Source organism: Carcharhinus amblyrhynchos, chromosome 8, assembly GCF_965287045.1.
Source record: "Carcharhinus amblyrhynchos chromosome 8, sCarAmb.v2.hapA, whole genome shotgun sequence".
Lineage (NCBI taxonomy): Eukaryota > Metazoa > Chordata > Chondrichthyes > Carcharhiniformes > Carcharhinidae > Carcharhinus > Carcharhinus amblyrhynchos.
In genome coordinates this window covers 65361250-65377752 of record NC_137331.1, presented here as the reverse complement: position 1 = coordinate 65377752, position 16503 = coordinate 65361250, and the positions used below count along the sequence as shown (strand labels likewise).

Sequence of the window (16503 nt, the reverse complement as noted above, 5' to 3'; positions counted from 1 at the left end):
TTAAAACCTCCCAACTTTTTAAACTAAAGTTGCAAAATAATGTGCTGTGGCTTCTTTCACACCATGGCATTGAGGAGGAGTGTTGCAGCATTCAAGCTATTGCTGATTTTCTGTACATCGATAACTGCATTATACAATCATAGTAATTAACCAAGAAAAGGAAAGTTCATAGCACCATGAGAACTAGTTTCCTCTAAACAATGTGAATTAGCAGCAAAGTATATACTTCAAAAAAGTCGCAGGAGTGTTCCCCATCGAATTTGCTTCACTTGAGTTGTAACAATATAATTTTGCCTAGATGTTTACTTTCTCATCTGTACAAATATATTTATTTAGAGGGAGCTGATGGGACGGCAGCAGCAAGGAACTATGTCAAACTGGTTTCTTAGAATATTGTCTTTATTTTAAAAATTCCCTATGTGAAACACAGCAACTCTGTGCAAGTAAAGCAAAATGACATTTTTTTTTAAAAAAAGAAACACTATGGCATCTGTACCTGCTAAAAGTTAAATAGAAAATGTAAAATTTTATATACAAGAATTTTAATGCTCTAATAATAGAATATGAAATCTAATGGCACTTGAAACAAGTTTATGATGATTAAATGTATGACCTTCAAGAGATACTCTTAAAGGGTTAAGGTATATGAAAGTGCTAAAAAAATAGGTTATTTTGCACATGTTCTGTAGACAAAGCTACAATTTACACTATTCTCTATATACTTGTGTGCTGCAACAATAGTCTAAACATGTTACTCAGTTATGCATTGATAAAAAAACCAAACCTTTACAAACCTTACAAATCTGAAAAAATACACCTAACATTTTTCAAAAGTTCCACATTTCAAGCAGCATGCACTTGCTTGTGCTTTAGTTGACATATGAAAAATATAATATATATAAAATAATCATGTCTGAAAGAGTAACGGTTTAAAATCCACTGGCTTATTGAATTGGAAGTTGAGGCAATTTGAATGTAGGAATTCAAAACAATATCCATCCATTTTAGTTAATGGGATATTACTCAAAATTAAATTATTTTTCACTTAACACAAGTTGATTTGAATTAGGCGCCCTTTGAAATTTATTCCTCCTATTACGTGTTAGGGTTTTTCCTCCAGGCAGCTTAATCATTGTTCTAGTTATTCTAAACCAGAAGACATCCTCAAAAACAAATGTTTTCTCTGGTCTAAACTTAAAGACAACACTAAGTCAGGAAATGTATTCAAACAGAGGCACTTCTGATGTAAAGAAGCATCCTTTCCTGGGTAGCTAACATACCATTGAATTTTGTAGTTCCACATACAGATTGTGTGCAAAACATCAACAGGTATTTGTAATTTTACCCACAGGTTATCTTCATACCCCTTTTAGCTGTTTGACTTGCTCACTCTGCCTCTGTGCAAGGAAATTAACCTGTAGTTTCAGATAGAGGGAACAGTTTTCCTAATTGATATTGCTGGCAGAAAGTCTTAAGCTTCTGGAACTCAATTTGGCTCTGCAACATTTTCAAACAGTTTACAGAAAACTAATGGTGGAAAGATCCTGTACAATGCACACTTACATTTTCAATAAGCACTTCAGGCAGGTGAAATGCCTTGCTAGCAATTCAAATTTTCAAAATTACCCTCATAACATCTACATAATGAAGGTTGAGATATATGAAAATAAATCTGACTACAACATACTGGCTTAGCTTTATAAAGCTTTATAATGAAATGTATCAATATCCCAATATTTTCAAGTGGGATCTATGAAATCCCATAATGATTTCATTTGCTTTACATTGAGTGTATTTCTTTAAAAGGATATTTACTTCAACATAGAACTGTCCATACACATTATCCTGCAGCTAATGGATTCATATAAAAAGACAATAGATAATTTTCTACTTGTTAAATCATCCACCCACAAGTGGGGAGGTGATGTAGTGAGGGGAGCAGCATTGGTATTTATTTACTGTATGTACACAATAGTAAATGTCCAACATACAGCCAAATCTGAAATATTGCTTAATCACAGTTCAAAATTCTAATGCATGCTTCAAACTTAAGTGCTAAACTTTTCACCAACTTGAAAACAGTAGACTCAATTATATGAACGACTAAATACAAAGAGCTGTATTTTCTCTCTCAGGCCAGGAAATAGGATTCATGACTGTTTCCAGGTCCTAAAACCACCTAGAGGGAAACACTAACTCACTGGAATTTTCACGGATGCACATTTTTAATAGGTACAGATAGATACTCTGCCCAATAAGGCTACGAGCAGGCTCTCTAAGCTGGAAAAACGCCAGAGACTTCCGAGTTTGAGAGCAGCAGCACGTAATAATGTGAGATAAGTACTACGGATGGGAAATGCCCCAATTGTGCCTCCACGGAAGTGGCCTGGGTGCAGGATAGAGTCAGTGATTCAGCATGCTGGTCAACAGGGCTAATTTTCAACCCCTCTTGCCTCTATCCTGGTTCTCAAAATCCTGCACTGTTTCAAATCCAGGTAGCAATTGACCAGAATTATAGTTTTATTTATTTTTGGGCATGGACTAGATTTCCACCTATCTTCAATGTTAATACAGTACTCTTGTGGTTTGAAATTTTAAACAGATCAACTGTAAAACTATACATTGCCAATGTTTGCCTAAAAAATTAACAGGTGTTAACTATTATAAACTAAGAATTTACATCCAATAAGTTCAGTTTGAGAGGATAGTGCAAACATCACTATATGGACGTTTGTTAACATATATTGGTTACTGCATTTTTAAAAAAATAGTTGATTAATGTAAAGAAGAGATATCTTAACATAAAAAGCATCAGGTAAATGCTAGTATTTTATTAAATGCAAAAGTACTGTGGCTGTATTACCAATTTTCAGGGTTGGCAGCATCTCAAATCTACAGTTACTGTTTTGGTATCTATTGCTAAAAAGGATTTGGTGTGGGATAGTCAATGTTCCAATAAGTTCCTAATCTGAATATGAATTTGCAATTGGGTATTTAAAATTATCCAATTAATTTGCATTTGCCTACATGGATAACTAAAATTACTTGCTTAGAAAGTATCCTCAGATACAATTTCAGAATAGTTTAACTATACATATCAAAATTGCTTTACGTTTGCCCTTTAACTTCTAGAAGGCTCATCTACCACCACAAATTCTTCTGAGTGTACGTTAGCTGTGGTGATCGAAGTCTTCATAATCCACCAAGCAAAGTAATAGCCAAAAGTATTATGGCTACTCAAAATACAGTGAATACCTTACGTACGTGGAGTGGTAATTTCTGATGGGCCAAATGGCCTTTTCATTCATCGGGGCAGCTCTCTTTAAATACTAACAGCTGTGTGGATTAATTTCCAGCTTTTACTAATTGTAATCTAACTTTATAGTCATGACAATTCTCTTGCCTAATCAAACAAATACAGGGTATTAGTCACATTATACGTTGTAGAACTATAAAATGTTGATTTTCAGATAGTGAACCATATGCAACAATATTAATAGGTACTGAGATGTGGGATCAAAAAGACATCTCGATGAATGCTAAGGAGGAAATTTTGCCTAAAGTGAGTTGCAGTATTATATGTTAATTTAAGAAAAAATTCCCACCTAATTACCACCCCCACCCCCCCCCGGCCCGGCAGGGACTTTTTACTAACTTTCATTCCACAGATACCAAAAATTCTCCTCCAACCCACCAAAGTATCCATTCTTCATGTATGAATTTGGCTTATTTGACAATTGGTAGTGAGGTAGGGGAAATGGGGGTGTGGTGGAACTGGTCAAAGTTTGCCTATACATGCATTTTCTGGAAAATGGTAACTAAGAGATCAGAAATAGATTTTGTTAATTATTCCTTCTCCTTCACCTAACAATGCTCAGAGCAGTTCCTAATCATTCCAGTTGAGACTGACTCAGCACAAATGAGGGACTTGAACTGTTAAGTGCAGCAAATTACACTTGTAAGTGTTCTCGTTGGATTGCAGGCTTGTCTATTAAAGAAGTTTTGTTCTATATTTGAAGAATTGACTGTAATAGGAGCTCTTTCGATGTGGGAAAATCTCAGACTGAATCAAGTTTTGCTGTTCAAGTCTGCTGTCCTCGAAGTAATTTAAGATGAGCTGAAAATCTAGGTTCTAGAATATTAAACTGTTACTACTTTCTTGTGATGTTTTTACTCAGGTGTTTTAATACACATAGGTTTTGAATTTAATAATTCACAAATAGGAAGAATCAACAACTAAACCAACATTCCTGTTATAATCTGTACTTCCTAAATAAAACAAAGTGCTGGAAAAGCTCAACAGGTCTGGGAGCATCTGTGGAGTGTGAAACAGGGTTAAAATTGAGTCCAAATTTGACTCTTTGGAACAGAGTCATGTTGGAATTGAAACATTAATTAGTTTCTCTTTCCACAAATGCTGCCAAACTTGCTGAGTTTTGCAGAACTCGCTTTGCATTTCAGACCCCCAGCATCCACAGTATTTTGTTAATTTACTGGACTTTCTAATCAATGGCTGAAAAAAATGGCTGATAATTTCAACAAATAGCTAGCTTGGGTGGAATGATGTTTCTCATTTCATACTCATCACCTTTTTTGGTAAAGTCATTGACAGGACAACTTCCATCCAATATGAGCAAGCAAGGGTTTATATATATTCAAAGTAATGGGGACTAGTCAATATCTGCAATAGTCTCAAGTGTGATCTACAGTAAATAGAAAAATCCATATAAGGTTTTAAAACAAAATCATTTTGTATTTCATGTAGCAAGGTAAAGTTGTTTTTTTTCCTCTGGTTGATGAATAGTTAGAATCAATTGGACAACTAAATTCTGAAACCTATTTAGTGGCTAGCAAAACCAGAATTTTTTGCATAAAGACCTAATGCAACATAACTGAAGTTAAAGAGTATTGCATTAATCTGCTGTAAGCTGTTATCATGAAGAATACAGACATAAAATAATGTGCAAATTTGGGTTGGACAGATCCAATGGCTTCCCTATATTCTATCTTTTTTGGGCTACAAGTTATTTTGATTTAAACAATGTTCAACCAAGCTAATATCCTCAACCCAGGAGATGAAAAAGCATGACTAATTGATAAACGCTCATCAGGTCAATGAACATTTGTGGAAAGCTCAGACATATTAACACTTCAAGGGTTACTCCTGAAGTGCTAACTTGTGTGTTCTCCCAAAATGCCATATAATGGGTGAAATTAACTCAACCTATTTGCTTACAAAATTAATATCAGGCTCATTATTTCCAGTATCTTTGTTTTTGTTTGATTCCCAATATTTTCAATTTTTACTTTGAAATTAAACCAGACTAATATAATTTAAATGTAAAGCCTTTCGTACCACATTACAAGGTTGCTAACAGCCAACCAATGAATTAGATTGTAACACAGCTGAATTAATTTATTAGAATATTGCTTATAAATTGAAAGCTCATTTATTAAATGGCTCGCAGAGAGCTGGTTGAATCATGATCAATTAGAATTAGATCAATGTTTGTCACTGAACTAATGTGTTAAATCCCAATTCCGTATTCATTTATAATAAAAACAAAATGCTGGAAATACTCAGCAAAACTAGTAGCACCTGTAAAGAGAGAATGACCTCTTGTCAAAACACATCTTATTTTTGTGTGGAGTTGTGACATCTATGCAGATCTGGTGGATGGATCCAGAGCTAGAAGTCTGCAACAAATTCCATTTTATCAAGTAGGGATAAAGGGATAGGATGTGACTCGAGGAAATTCAAATGCAGCTAGGCCATTTGAATTCAGTGCTGAGTTCAAACAGATCCCGTTATTGCTGTAGCAAGAGTTTTAACCTGCACTGTGGGAGTCTCAAATTTATGAATTAGACATAAATGCTCATGAAGGGTAGTTAAGTTAGTAAAAGTTGTTTAAATCTCCAGCTTTTTTAATTAAAAAAAGCCTGTGTCTGTCAGTGAGTGTTAAAATATTCCATAAGTTATAATAGCTGTTCGTTGACATAGCGTCAAAAGATATATCATTAGTATTTGGTTGTTTTCCACAACCTACAATTAGCCAAGCAAAGGTCGGGATGGGGAGAAAGGAGGGAAGAGAGATGTAAGCTGACAATTCAGAGGTTATCAAAGAGTTAGCTGTGAGTATAATTATGTTTGTTTTGAGAAGTGATTAAGTACTTGAGGGACTTTAAATAAATTTTGAATATGTTTCTAAATCATGGAGAAAGCTGCAATGGACGTTTATATTTTAAGTTTACTTCATTTTAATACTACTGAGGTTTGCCCTTGGTGATAATTGAGAGTGTTAAACGAAAAGGGTGGTGGGTGGGAGCGTAGGTTGACATTAAAACTATAAGCTGCCGTAGGGGTAGATAGAGACATGAGTATGTAAGGAGGATGAGGGCACATGGAGGGAAAATGGAGGGAGGGGAAAGGGAGAGAGAGGGAGGGAGGGAGGGAGGGAGGGAGGGAGGGAGGGAGGGAGGGAGGGAGGGAGGGAGGGAGGGGAAAGGGAGGGAGGGAGGGAGGGAGGGAGGGGGGAGGGAGGGAGGGAGGGAGGGGAAAGGGAGGGAGGGAGGGAGGGAGGGAGGGGAAAGGGAGGGAGGGAGGGAGGGGAAAGGGAGGGAGGGAGGGAGGGGAAAGGGAGGGAGGGAGGGAGGGGAAAGGGAGGGAGGGAGGGAGGGGAAATGGAATTGGGTGCTGGAGCTGAGGGCTTAATAGTTAACAAAATAGTCATTTCCAGCTCTTGGCAACCATTCCCCACCACCCCCTCCGAAAAAAAAGTGGGACTTGTGGCATTCAAGATAATCTGACTGGCTGTGCTGCTGTGTTGAGCCAGGACATTTCCCAACCCTAGCTACCCACATGAGGAGTGGAAGTCCAGCCCATTAGCTCTGTTGCTCACTCCCCAGCTGCTGTTAGATCTGCTAAGTTTTCCAGCATTTTGTTTTTATTTCAGATTTAAAGTAAATGCATATTTTGTTTTTGTACACCACTTATTTGCTGTGTGTAGTACAAGGCAACAAACAGCATTCATTCCCTTCTGATTTCACTTGCTGAAAAGAATGAAATTCTATGAAAAATTGAAATAAAAACCAAACTAACGTCTATCTGAATTTAAAACACGTCATGGAGGCACTTTTTTTTCAAACTACATAAGGAGTAAGTACAATTCATCAGTTTAAAATGGATATTTTGCTTTCTTCTAACTTTGAGGTTAGCCTAGCAAATTATAGCAATTTTATAGAGTCTGCATTTCATTAATGAAGCAATAAATTTAAGCACATTATAATAACGCAGGCCAGGCATGAAAGTGATCAGTATCATGATGCAGAAAACAAAATCAACTGAAACCGCTGAAGCAAATCAATCAAAATAGTTATCATGATGTTAAATTTGGTCTGGAGTGACAGAATTGATGGGTGAAATGGTTCTCTTGGAATGAGCTAATTGATTATCAAAAGTAGCAAGTACTGAAAAAAAAAGTAAAATACACCAAATACCCTAAAGTATTTAGCTAAACATATTGGTTAACAATGCTGTTAAAATTCAAAATAAAATCAAGAATTTGCATAATTTAACGTTAAGTGAATATGGATTTTACTAAAAGTTCATTTATTGCTTTTTTTTTAAAAAACACCGATTCTCTGTCTCTCAAGACTGTGCTTTATTTTCAGAATTAGCTCTTCCACTTCTTTAAAACAAGAATTAATTGTTTTTTTTGTTGAAGATATTGTCCAAGTTCATTGGCTAAACCAATAATCAAATGAAGAGGAATTGATACCATCTTAGAAGTGGAATATACATACACAGCTTCTTTTGTCAAATTTATTGCAAAGTATTGAAATGTTTAGTTGAATGCGTATTATACATAAAAAAACTTAATTAATACTGCTCACTCAAGAATCTGAAAGAAAACAAAATCAATTTAAGTTGGAAAGCAGAATTTGTAGTGCTATACCATGGCAAATTATTTTAAAAACTGATCTTAAATTATGCTGTATTTGATTTTTATAAGCTTCACAATTTTAATCAAGTTGCTTCAGTTTGAAGATGATCTGTTTATTAAACTATTTTGAGTAATTCTTTCAGAGCAAGAGAATTTGTTTTATTTATAGTAGGCCCACAGTAGACAGATGAGCCCCAAGTTTAAAAGGTACTTGATGTTCAAATTATTTTAAAAACACAAATATGGACCATTACTCTAGGAAGATCCTCAAAAGTTATTTTTACATGAACTTTGCAAAAATCATTGAATAGAGCAGCAATAATTTTTTTTTAAATTGTAGTTTGCTTAACAATTTTACAAAATGTAAATTTGTGCAGTAAACTTTGCAGTCACTCTGATAACTAAATCTGAAAGATTGCTTCTTAATGCTGGCACAGCTAAGAAGCATCATGGTCATGGAGTTGAATGAGGCACTATGGAATATGAATTCTTAATGTAAGCCTCTAGACTTGTCAATTGAATCTATTAGACTCAAATCTGCTGACAAACGTAAAACAAATTTGCATTACATTAATGCTATACTTGATGTTCCCAGCATGAACAAAAATAGGCCTGTGTTATTCATCTTGCCCTGCATTTGCTTGCCTCCTGTGAATATCAAAAAAGCTGCAAACATATTAGAAGCCACTAAGGATCCTACAGTCCAATTCCTTAATGTCCCATCTGAGTAACTGGCATCACAACAGAATATTTTATAAAAGGAAGCGGATAAGAAAAATTCTTACTGTCTACTGAAAAGCCTGGTGAAATCGTGGTAGGGTTGTTGTGCTAAAGCTAGTTGTGAAGACTGTAGATAAGGGATGGAGAGCATTGAGAGCAATACTGTTTCCAGTTTCATGTGAATCCTGGCATTGTGGGGGAAGAGGAAGTGGGGATGTGTGAGGTTCTTCCTGTGCGTAACACATTCCAGGATTGCCCAAAGAAACTGGTTGATTGTATGGAGGGCTATTAAGTGGCAGGAAACTTAACAACTGAGAAAAGTCCAAAGATGATGTATTCAGAGGTTCACTGAGGACTGTTGGACTTTTTGAAAGCAAAATATCCCCAGGTCCATCACCCAGAGACCCTGCCTGCAACTCCAAGCCTAGTTTTGATGAGGATGATTGAATATCATGGGTGGAGGAAAGCAAATCACTTTGTAAATCCATCAAGTAACTGTCTATCTCATTCTTTAATGGCTGTCCTTTTTCAGGCATTGTAATGGCATATGAGGTAGAACCAAGAAAATATTTTGAGGAGATTTCTTGAGGAGAGCGAATTGAAGACTCAATTTCTAGTGGGCACCCCATTCCTAAAGGCAATGGTGTAGGGACCATTTGGTTTGTTGACCCTAATGTTTGCATGGTCTGAATATGGGCACTATAGATATTCATTTGTAACGTATTTGTGAATGGTCTAGTTGTCAATTCACTGGAAACCACTGACATCACTGGAGTTAGTTCATCTTTTAATGACAATGATGGATTAGCACTAAATAGATCCACAAAGTCTGGTGGTTCAGTTTTCACCTTTAGCAGCTCCTGTGAATGACTTTTTTTCATGTGGCGTGTCAAATGGTCTTTCCGACCAAATCTCTGGGCACAGTACTGACAAAGGAAGTCTTTCCTTCCAGTGTGTACTACCATATGTCTCCGGACATCTTTCCGAGTATAGAAACAACGATCACAGTGGTCACATTGGTGTTTCTTTTCCTTCGTGCCACTTGATGACTTGCCAGCATGTGTCTTCAGGTGCTCCAATAACACTCCTGTGCTTTCGAATGTTTGTAAGCACACTTTACAGGTTAGGTCACCACTAGTTGCAGCATGCAGAGCCAGATGACGTTTGTAACCAAGCTTTGTATTGTAATTTTTCCCACACTCCTCACACTTGAAGGCTTCTTTGTTTGGATCATGAGTCTGTAGGTGGTTCTTTAGATGATCCTTACGATGGAACATTTTCTCACAGTAAGTACACTTGTGAGTCTTCTGTGGTGAATGGGTGGCCATATGCCTTGAATAGATACAAGTTGTTACTGGTAATGAAAAACTCATTTAAATGTCTACAAAAAGTAAATGTACTGGCCCATCCACATTTGCAAGTAGGTAATACACATGCAGTACACCCCCAAATCTGATTTACAGATTATAATAATTTTATACCCTTATATTCAAAAATTGAATATAGTAGAATGTAGTTCTATTGAAAAAAGAAACTGATGAAGCTTTTCATCTTGCACTTATCATGACACTGCAAAAATATGAGGACAATGACAATTAGTTGGCAAGTTGACTGAGTAGCAGAGGCATTGCCATGGTTAATGCACTGGTGACTAACAGTTAACTGCCAAGCATTGTTGGAAATTTAAACAAAGCAATTTGATCCTGATTGACATTGCCAAATGGCTGTCACTTTGTTTAGGTGAAAGAGATTGTGTACACGTTTTCTCTGTCTGCAAAGAATATGGCCCATGTATAAATATATGTAGCTTCCAGCACATGTAAATGTGTTGCCATACAGTTATTTAGTAAATGGTGTCCAATTGTGGAATCACATCTAATGTTGGACTTTGTTTTGGGCTTTGTACACATGGGCTAGTTGGGTTTGGTCTGTACCTTGCCTATTGCAAACAGCAATTGTGACATGCTGTTTGATGTGACCCACTTGTCTTTGGGATGTACAGCCTACTATCTAGCATCACACTGGCGTTAAAATTAATACACCACATTGTTCATATGTGTGACAGGCAGAAGATCTTTTGGGTTTGATGGCAGCATCCTGTTAATAGTGAATGCCACTCAAGTTGCTGCTGCTTAGTAACAGCATGAAATGGCCAGCTTCACTTGCTGCTCACATTTTTGAGATACCTTGTCTTTCCAGAGTAGCCTGTGATAGATTGGGCACTTTTCAGGGCCAAAATTGATGGCCTTAAAACTGGTCATAAGTTTGCCTGATATACGGCATGAAATGATCTGATTAGGATATCCATTATCCCGCAGGTTGCCTTTGATGCAGCCTGTTTCAGCATCAAGCTTGCACGACGAAAAAATGGTTCAGGCCCAATTTACAAGGTTGTCAATAAGACCAATCTTGTAGCATGTGGAACTGTAAGAATCCTAAGACGTACATTAATGAGTGTAGGGAGGTTTGCCATTGATCATGGTAGTGAACTCACTGCAGATTTCTCACCAAGTACATCAAGGAAAATCATTTGACTGCTTCATTTCAAAAGTGAATTTAAGCGCAGGATGGAGCCTAAGATATGCAAGGAAATTATTACATGCAGCTGCAGATTTAAATATAGCAAAGGTATCATCCACATCTTGGAAATATACAAGGAGCAGGAAGCTGGTTGTTATTCCATCCAGGACATGTTTCTCATGGAACTTAAAGATGCCAGAATTAGGTAGAGGGAATCCCACGGCAATACCATACATGATACCATTAAAACTGAACTCATCTACATGAGTTCATAAGTCCAGTGTGCTAAGAATTATGCTGACAACCAATTTAAGATTGTAAACTGGAAGCTACATACATTAATACAGGGTCCTGTTATTTTCAGGCACAAAGAACATGTGTACGTACTGCACCCGATTCAACAAAACAAAATAATGATAGTGATTTGCTGATTCATTCCTCAGGGTAATGCCATGAAAATGCCTGGTTTAAATTTCAAACCACACTTGGCAATTAACTGTAGGTCACCTGGTGTATTCTCCATGACAACATCACTACTAATCAGAGAACTTGCCAATTATTCAGCACTTCCTATATAGTATAAATTATTGTTTTTCCCTATTGGTATTCTTATGAAATAAAAAGTTTCGACAAGTCTCTTTCAGCCAAGCTCAAGTTCTGTGCTACCAAATGACTATGAATAGACTGTATTAACTAAACTGGTTGTTTCTTGAATTAACTATGCTCTATAATTTTAAGAGCAAAAATATTGGAGAAAGTAACAAAGTTTTGGCAAGTAAGATAATAAACGCTTAAATCATTATGTATTAGCACACATGGGCTATGTAGTTTATAGATTTCATATGTTTTTTTGCATGGGAAAATAATGATACATTTTTCTAAAAGTTGTCGTCAATAAAAGTTGTGTTAAATTAGATAACCAAAATTATTGACAGTTACTATATCAAAGTCAAATCATGTCAAATTTAAGAGGAAATTACAAAAAGGTGGATATGTTGAAATAAGTGCAAAACAAAAAAACTTTAATAAATTTAAAGAGACATACCCTAAAAATACATCCAAGAGATGTCTCTTATGTTACTGAAGGTAATTGCTGAAATATTTTGTGTTGTGATTTGCATCTAAAGTTTTATCCTCATGGGAAGACTGACGTTGAATTAGTAAAAAGAGAAAGTGATTAATAGTTGAAAACTAATTTGCTTTTTGAATAGGCTATACATTTTGTTGTCGATAAGGACAGTCACCAAATTTTTTTAAAAATTGAACTATCTGCACAATTTTGGAAGAAAATAGTCAAAATATTTGTGTAATATTTAATAATTCGATATGCCCCAAAATTCTGTTCGAAACACTTATTAACCTTGTCAAGGTATCTAAAATACAATCAATAAATGGGCAAAGAAATTGGTTTTATCAGCGTTTTATATTCAGTAATTAAAATAATGCATTAAATTGTTACTGTGAACTATGACTTCAAAGCTTAGAAAATGTATTTGCAAGATCTAGAATAACATACAGAAATGTTGCTTCTTCAAAGTACAGTTGATGTGTAAAATAAATTTGCATTTCATTGCTGAGATTCAGGCAGGGAAGATAATTTTCAAATAACATTTGTGATGTTAGTGTACCTTGAGATTTGTTTTTCTAAATTGTGATTTCTGCAGTTGTCAGCAGGCCTTTCTGGTTTATTGTTTTCTCATTATGGCACTGGTTTGTCTGGAGGAGTCCTTTTTAGTGCTACTTCAGTAGCTTAAATGGGGTCTGTTTATTTTAACTCCGGGTTGTTATGATCCTGCATTGTTAGGAGGACAGTCATGTATTTTTGAACAGTTTTTTCCCCTTTTCAGTGAGTTTAAGGTTTCATTTTCTTTCAGCTGCAGTTTTGAGTTAGAATTTTTAGAAAGGACATTAAACTGAAAAGAAGTGTATGTGTCTCTCTCCTCCTCCCCACCACCACCCCTCTGTTGGTCAACTGAAATTGCTTTTCTAAAGGGGGAAACCTGCGGTTGGTGACTTGCCTAAAGTCTCTGGTAGTTTGGGAAGTTGTTCTGATTTCAAACGGTTCTGAGTCTATACAGAGAATTCATCCAATTCCAGTATCATGTGAGCGTTAGGCTGTGCTATATTAAACCTGTTTGAAGGGTATTGTTTATGGGATTGCTTTGATTGGGACAGCTCTTACATTCATTAAGGATTATACATTATCATGGTTGTTTTGGTGGTGTTTGTAATTGCTAGATGTTACTGTTAATATTCTTAATCTCCATGTTAACTATATTCTTAAATAAACTGTTTGATAAAAGCTCTTCAGTGGCTCATTTGAATCATACCTGAAGTGAAACCTATCGTGTTTATCCTTGCCAAATTCAAAATACAAAACTTATGATCCAGAGGGAACCATAACACATGGAGCCTTGTAAAGATAATTAAATACTTTGCACTTTTACAATCATGTTTTCTTTGTACATTGAAAATTATATAAAACGTTGAGGAAATTGAACAGTTTATCAAAAATGGATCTGTAGAACAAACCTTTAAATTTCCTTTTGTGAATATTATCATATGAATGCTTGTGTTAATACTAAATTCCTCTCACCAGCAATAATGCTTGAGCCATCACCCCATGTTAAAATGGAGGAGAAATTGGTCACAGAAGTATTAAGCATCCATATTGTTAACTATGCTATAAAATATATTCACAAAAATTGTAAAAGTTAAACGCATACTTTCTTTTCAAATAGCTATTGTAAAAATAGGCTTAATTTGTACCATTTTGAATACAATTAAATAAGCTTAAAAAAAATCTTTCTACCCATATTTCAAACACTATTTTCTAATCTGATTATGCCAGACATTTAAATGAATGACAGTTCTAAACCATAAGAAATTACTGATTTTTAATTTCCTTTTACAACAATAGAATATTTAAAGCATAGCTAATGAATACAGTTTTCTTTTTAAAAGCTGATGCAAGATACTAGATTTGAACCACTATAAATTCAAAAATGCACCTACTGCAATTATATTTTTTTAAAAATCTGTAGCAAGTTCTACAAAATTTTACATTTGTGCAATTAAAATTGTCATGTGTGTTGGTGTTAACTGCTGTCAGTCGCAGCATCTGGCTTCATGCATTCTGTAGCTTTGTATATGTGTGAACATGTAACTACTTACAAATAAAACTAGATTCATAGGATGTGACATGATAGAAGGGTATGTTGCTCTGTTGTAAAACTCTAGGAATAGGCCATTTGACCCCTTGAGCTGTTTCTGCTATTCAATGAGATCATAACTGATCTGCAATCTAACTCCATATTCGACTTATGACCGGTATCCCTTAATTTGTTGGATTATTTGTATTATCTATTCTTTTAAATATTATTTTTGGATATTCTCAATGCATTGTAAAAGGAATGAAAACAGTTAAATTCTTTAGTTAAAAAACAAAGACACAAATACTGAAATCATTCAACAAAGCTCTTGGAGTAGAGTTTCTGCTTTGGGCACAATCTGCATGCAAATTGCATATGAAATTGTGCTGGTTTTGGAAAGTGATTTGTATCCCTCAGGTTTCTGTTTAACTAATTAGCATACCAAATGTAAAATCTACCATAAACCAGTGCAATCTGGGAGTGTTTTAGAAAATTGCTTTAAAAAAAATTCCTTTACGTGAATGATAATGGTGGCGTGTAGCTGAAAATGGAATTATCACAAAAATGCAGAGTGGCTAGTTAGCCACCTGTAAGTGATGCAATTTTAAATAACTGAAAATGTCTTTGTGTTCTTTAGGTGTTCTTGCACCTAAAATGTCTTTAGAACTCTAGGCCTGCAAATAGGTGCAATTAATGGAACCTCAATTTATTATTTCATATTATGTAGGCGTCACTGACAAGACCAGCATTTGTTGCTCACTCGTAATTGGCCTTGAACTGAGTGATGTATTAGGACATTTCAGAGGTAGTTAAAAGTCAACCACGTTGCTACAAGTCTGAAGTTACATGTAGGCCAGGGCATGTAAAGATAAGAGATCTCCTTCTCTAAAAGACCATTAGTGAACCAGATGGGTGTTTATTACCATACATAGTTTCATGGTCACCATTAGAGGCTGGCTTTCAATTCCAAACTTTATTAATAGACTTTAAATTCCACTGCTGCGGTAGGATCTGAACTAGTGGATTAGCCTGGGCCTCTGGATTACTAGTCCAGTGACATTACCACCACGCCCTAAATTTGATTGGTCATGGGTGGGATGGACCTCTTGATTAGTTTTGTGGGACAGACCAAGTTCAAGTGCAGTTTCTTTTAAATAGCATGAAATATCATAAACTCTATTTGCATTGTTTTAGCCAATTTTGGGTGAATCAAGTAGAAACTCCTGCCCTTTGCATATGTTCACTAATAAGTTGTTACAATTGTTGTCCTTGGCAGAACTTCTATGTATTTATACATCTAAAACACAATAAAAACAGCAATTAGAAAAATAGCAATACCTTTAAAGACATTCAAAAACTGACAGCAACATTTAGTCAAATGTTCCATTGTCTCTTGTATCAAAATGAGCCTAAATATATCATGTAACTATGCACCAGTTTCAGTCTGAATATTTGGTCATCACCTTGATGAACTTTGTCAAAAATATTTTTCCTCAATCCAATTTGCTGCAGACTCCTTTTAATGTCTTTTGTGAAATTATTTAAGTATTAGTTGTAGGCAGTTGTTTAGTTTAGAATGGGTCCAAATCTGAAATTTAGAATTGCTATACTTTATTTACAATGCTAAATTACCGAAATGTTCGAGGCAAACATTCCTAATGTTGCTGTAAAATAGAAATACTTCTCAATTTGTATAGGATTTTCCATACCTCAGTAGCTTATACTTAGACACAAATGCCTTGGTACAGGCCTCGTGTGAACACTTGTAGGGTCTTTCTCCGGTGTGTGAATATGAATGCACTTTCAATTTCTCAACACTTGTGAAGATCTTTCCACACAATTGACAAGGAAAAGATTTTCTCGATTTGGTTTCACTTCGTTTACGTTTCCCTGCTAGAACCTTCTGAGTATCCTTTACTTCTAAAAGATCACCAGGGATGACAGTGGCCATTGCACTCTACAGGAGGCCTTATCTCTGGACACGTGAGTTTGGTCCAGTTGTGCTGATGTGAATTGACTTCTGTTTCTTCTTTCTGATGTTTCATATGTTCAATGCATTTAGAACCTATAAACAATAGAAGTTGTTGAGAAAGTTTTGCATATTATTTTAGGCAAGATATGGTGTGACTGAACTGATCTCAGAAGAACATTCCTTACTGCCTCTATAG

General features: G+C 35.6%; 1 protein-coding gene across 7 annotated transcripts in view; it reads right to left on the bottom strand.

Annotated features, from left to right (window-relative positions):
• Positions 1–6774: 6774 nt before the first annotated feature.
• Positions 6775–16503, bottom strand: part of plag1 (pleiomorphic adenoma gene 1) — a 51102-nt gene continuing 41373 nt past the window's right edge. For all 7 annotated transcript variants that reach the window (XM_080194207.1, XM_080194208.1, XM_080194205.1 and 4 more), the window contains 2 exons: positions 16045–16400; positions 6775–9995 (listed from right to left, as the gene is read on the bottom strand). In XM_080194207.1, the coding sequence (XP_080050333.1) occupies positions 8732–9995; positions 16045–16286 (1506 nt within the window). In that variant the 5' untranslated portion in view covers positions 16287–16400 and the 3' untranslated portion in view covers positions 6775–8731. The remainder of the gene's footprint in view (positions 9996–16044; positions 16401–16503) is intronic.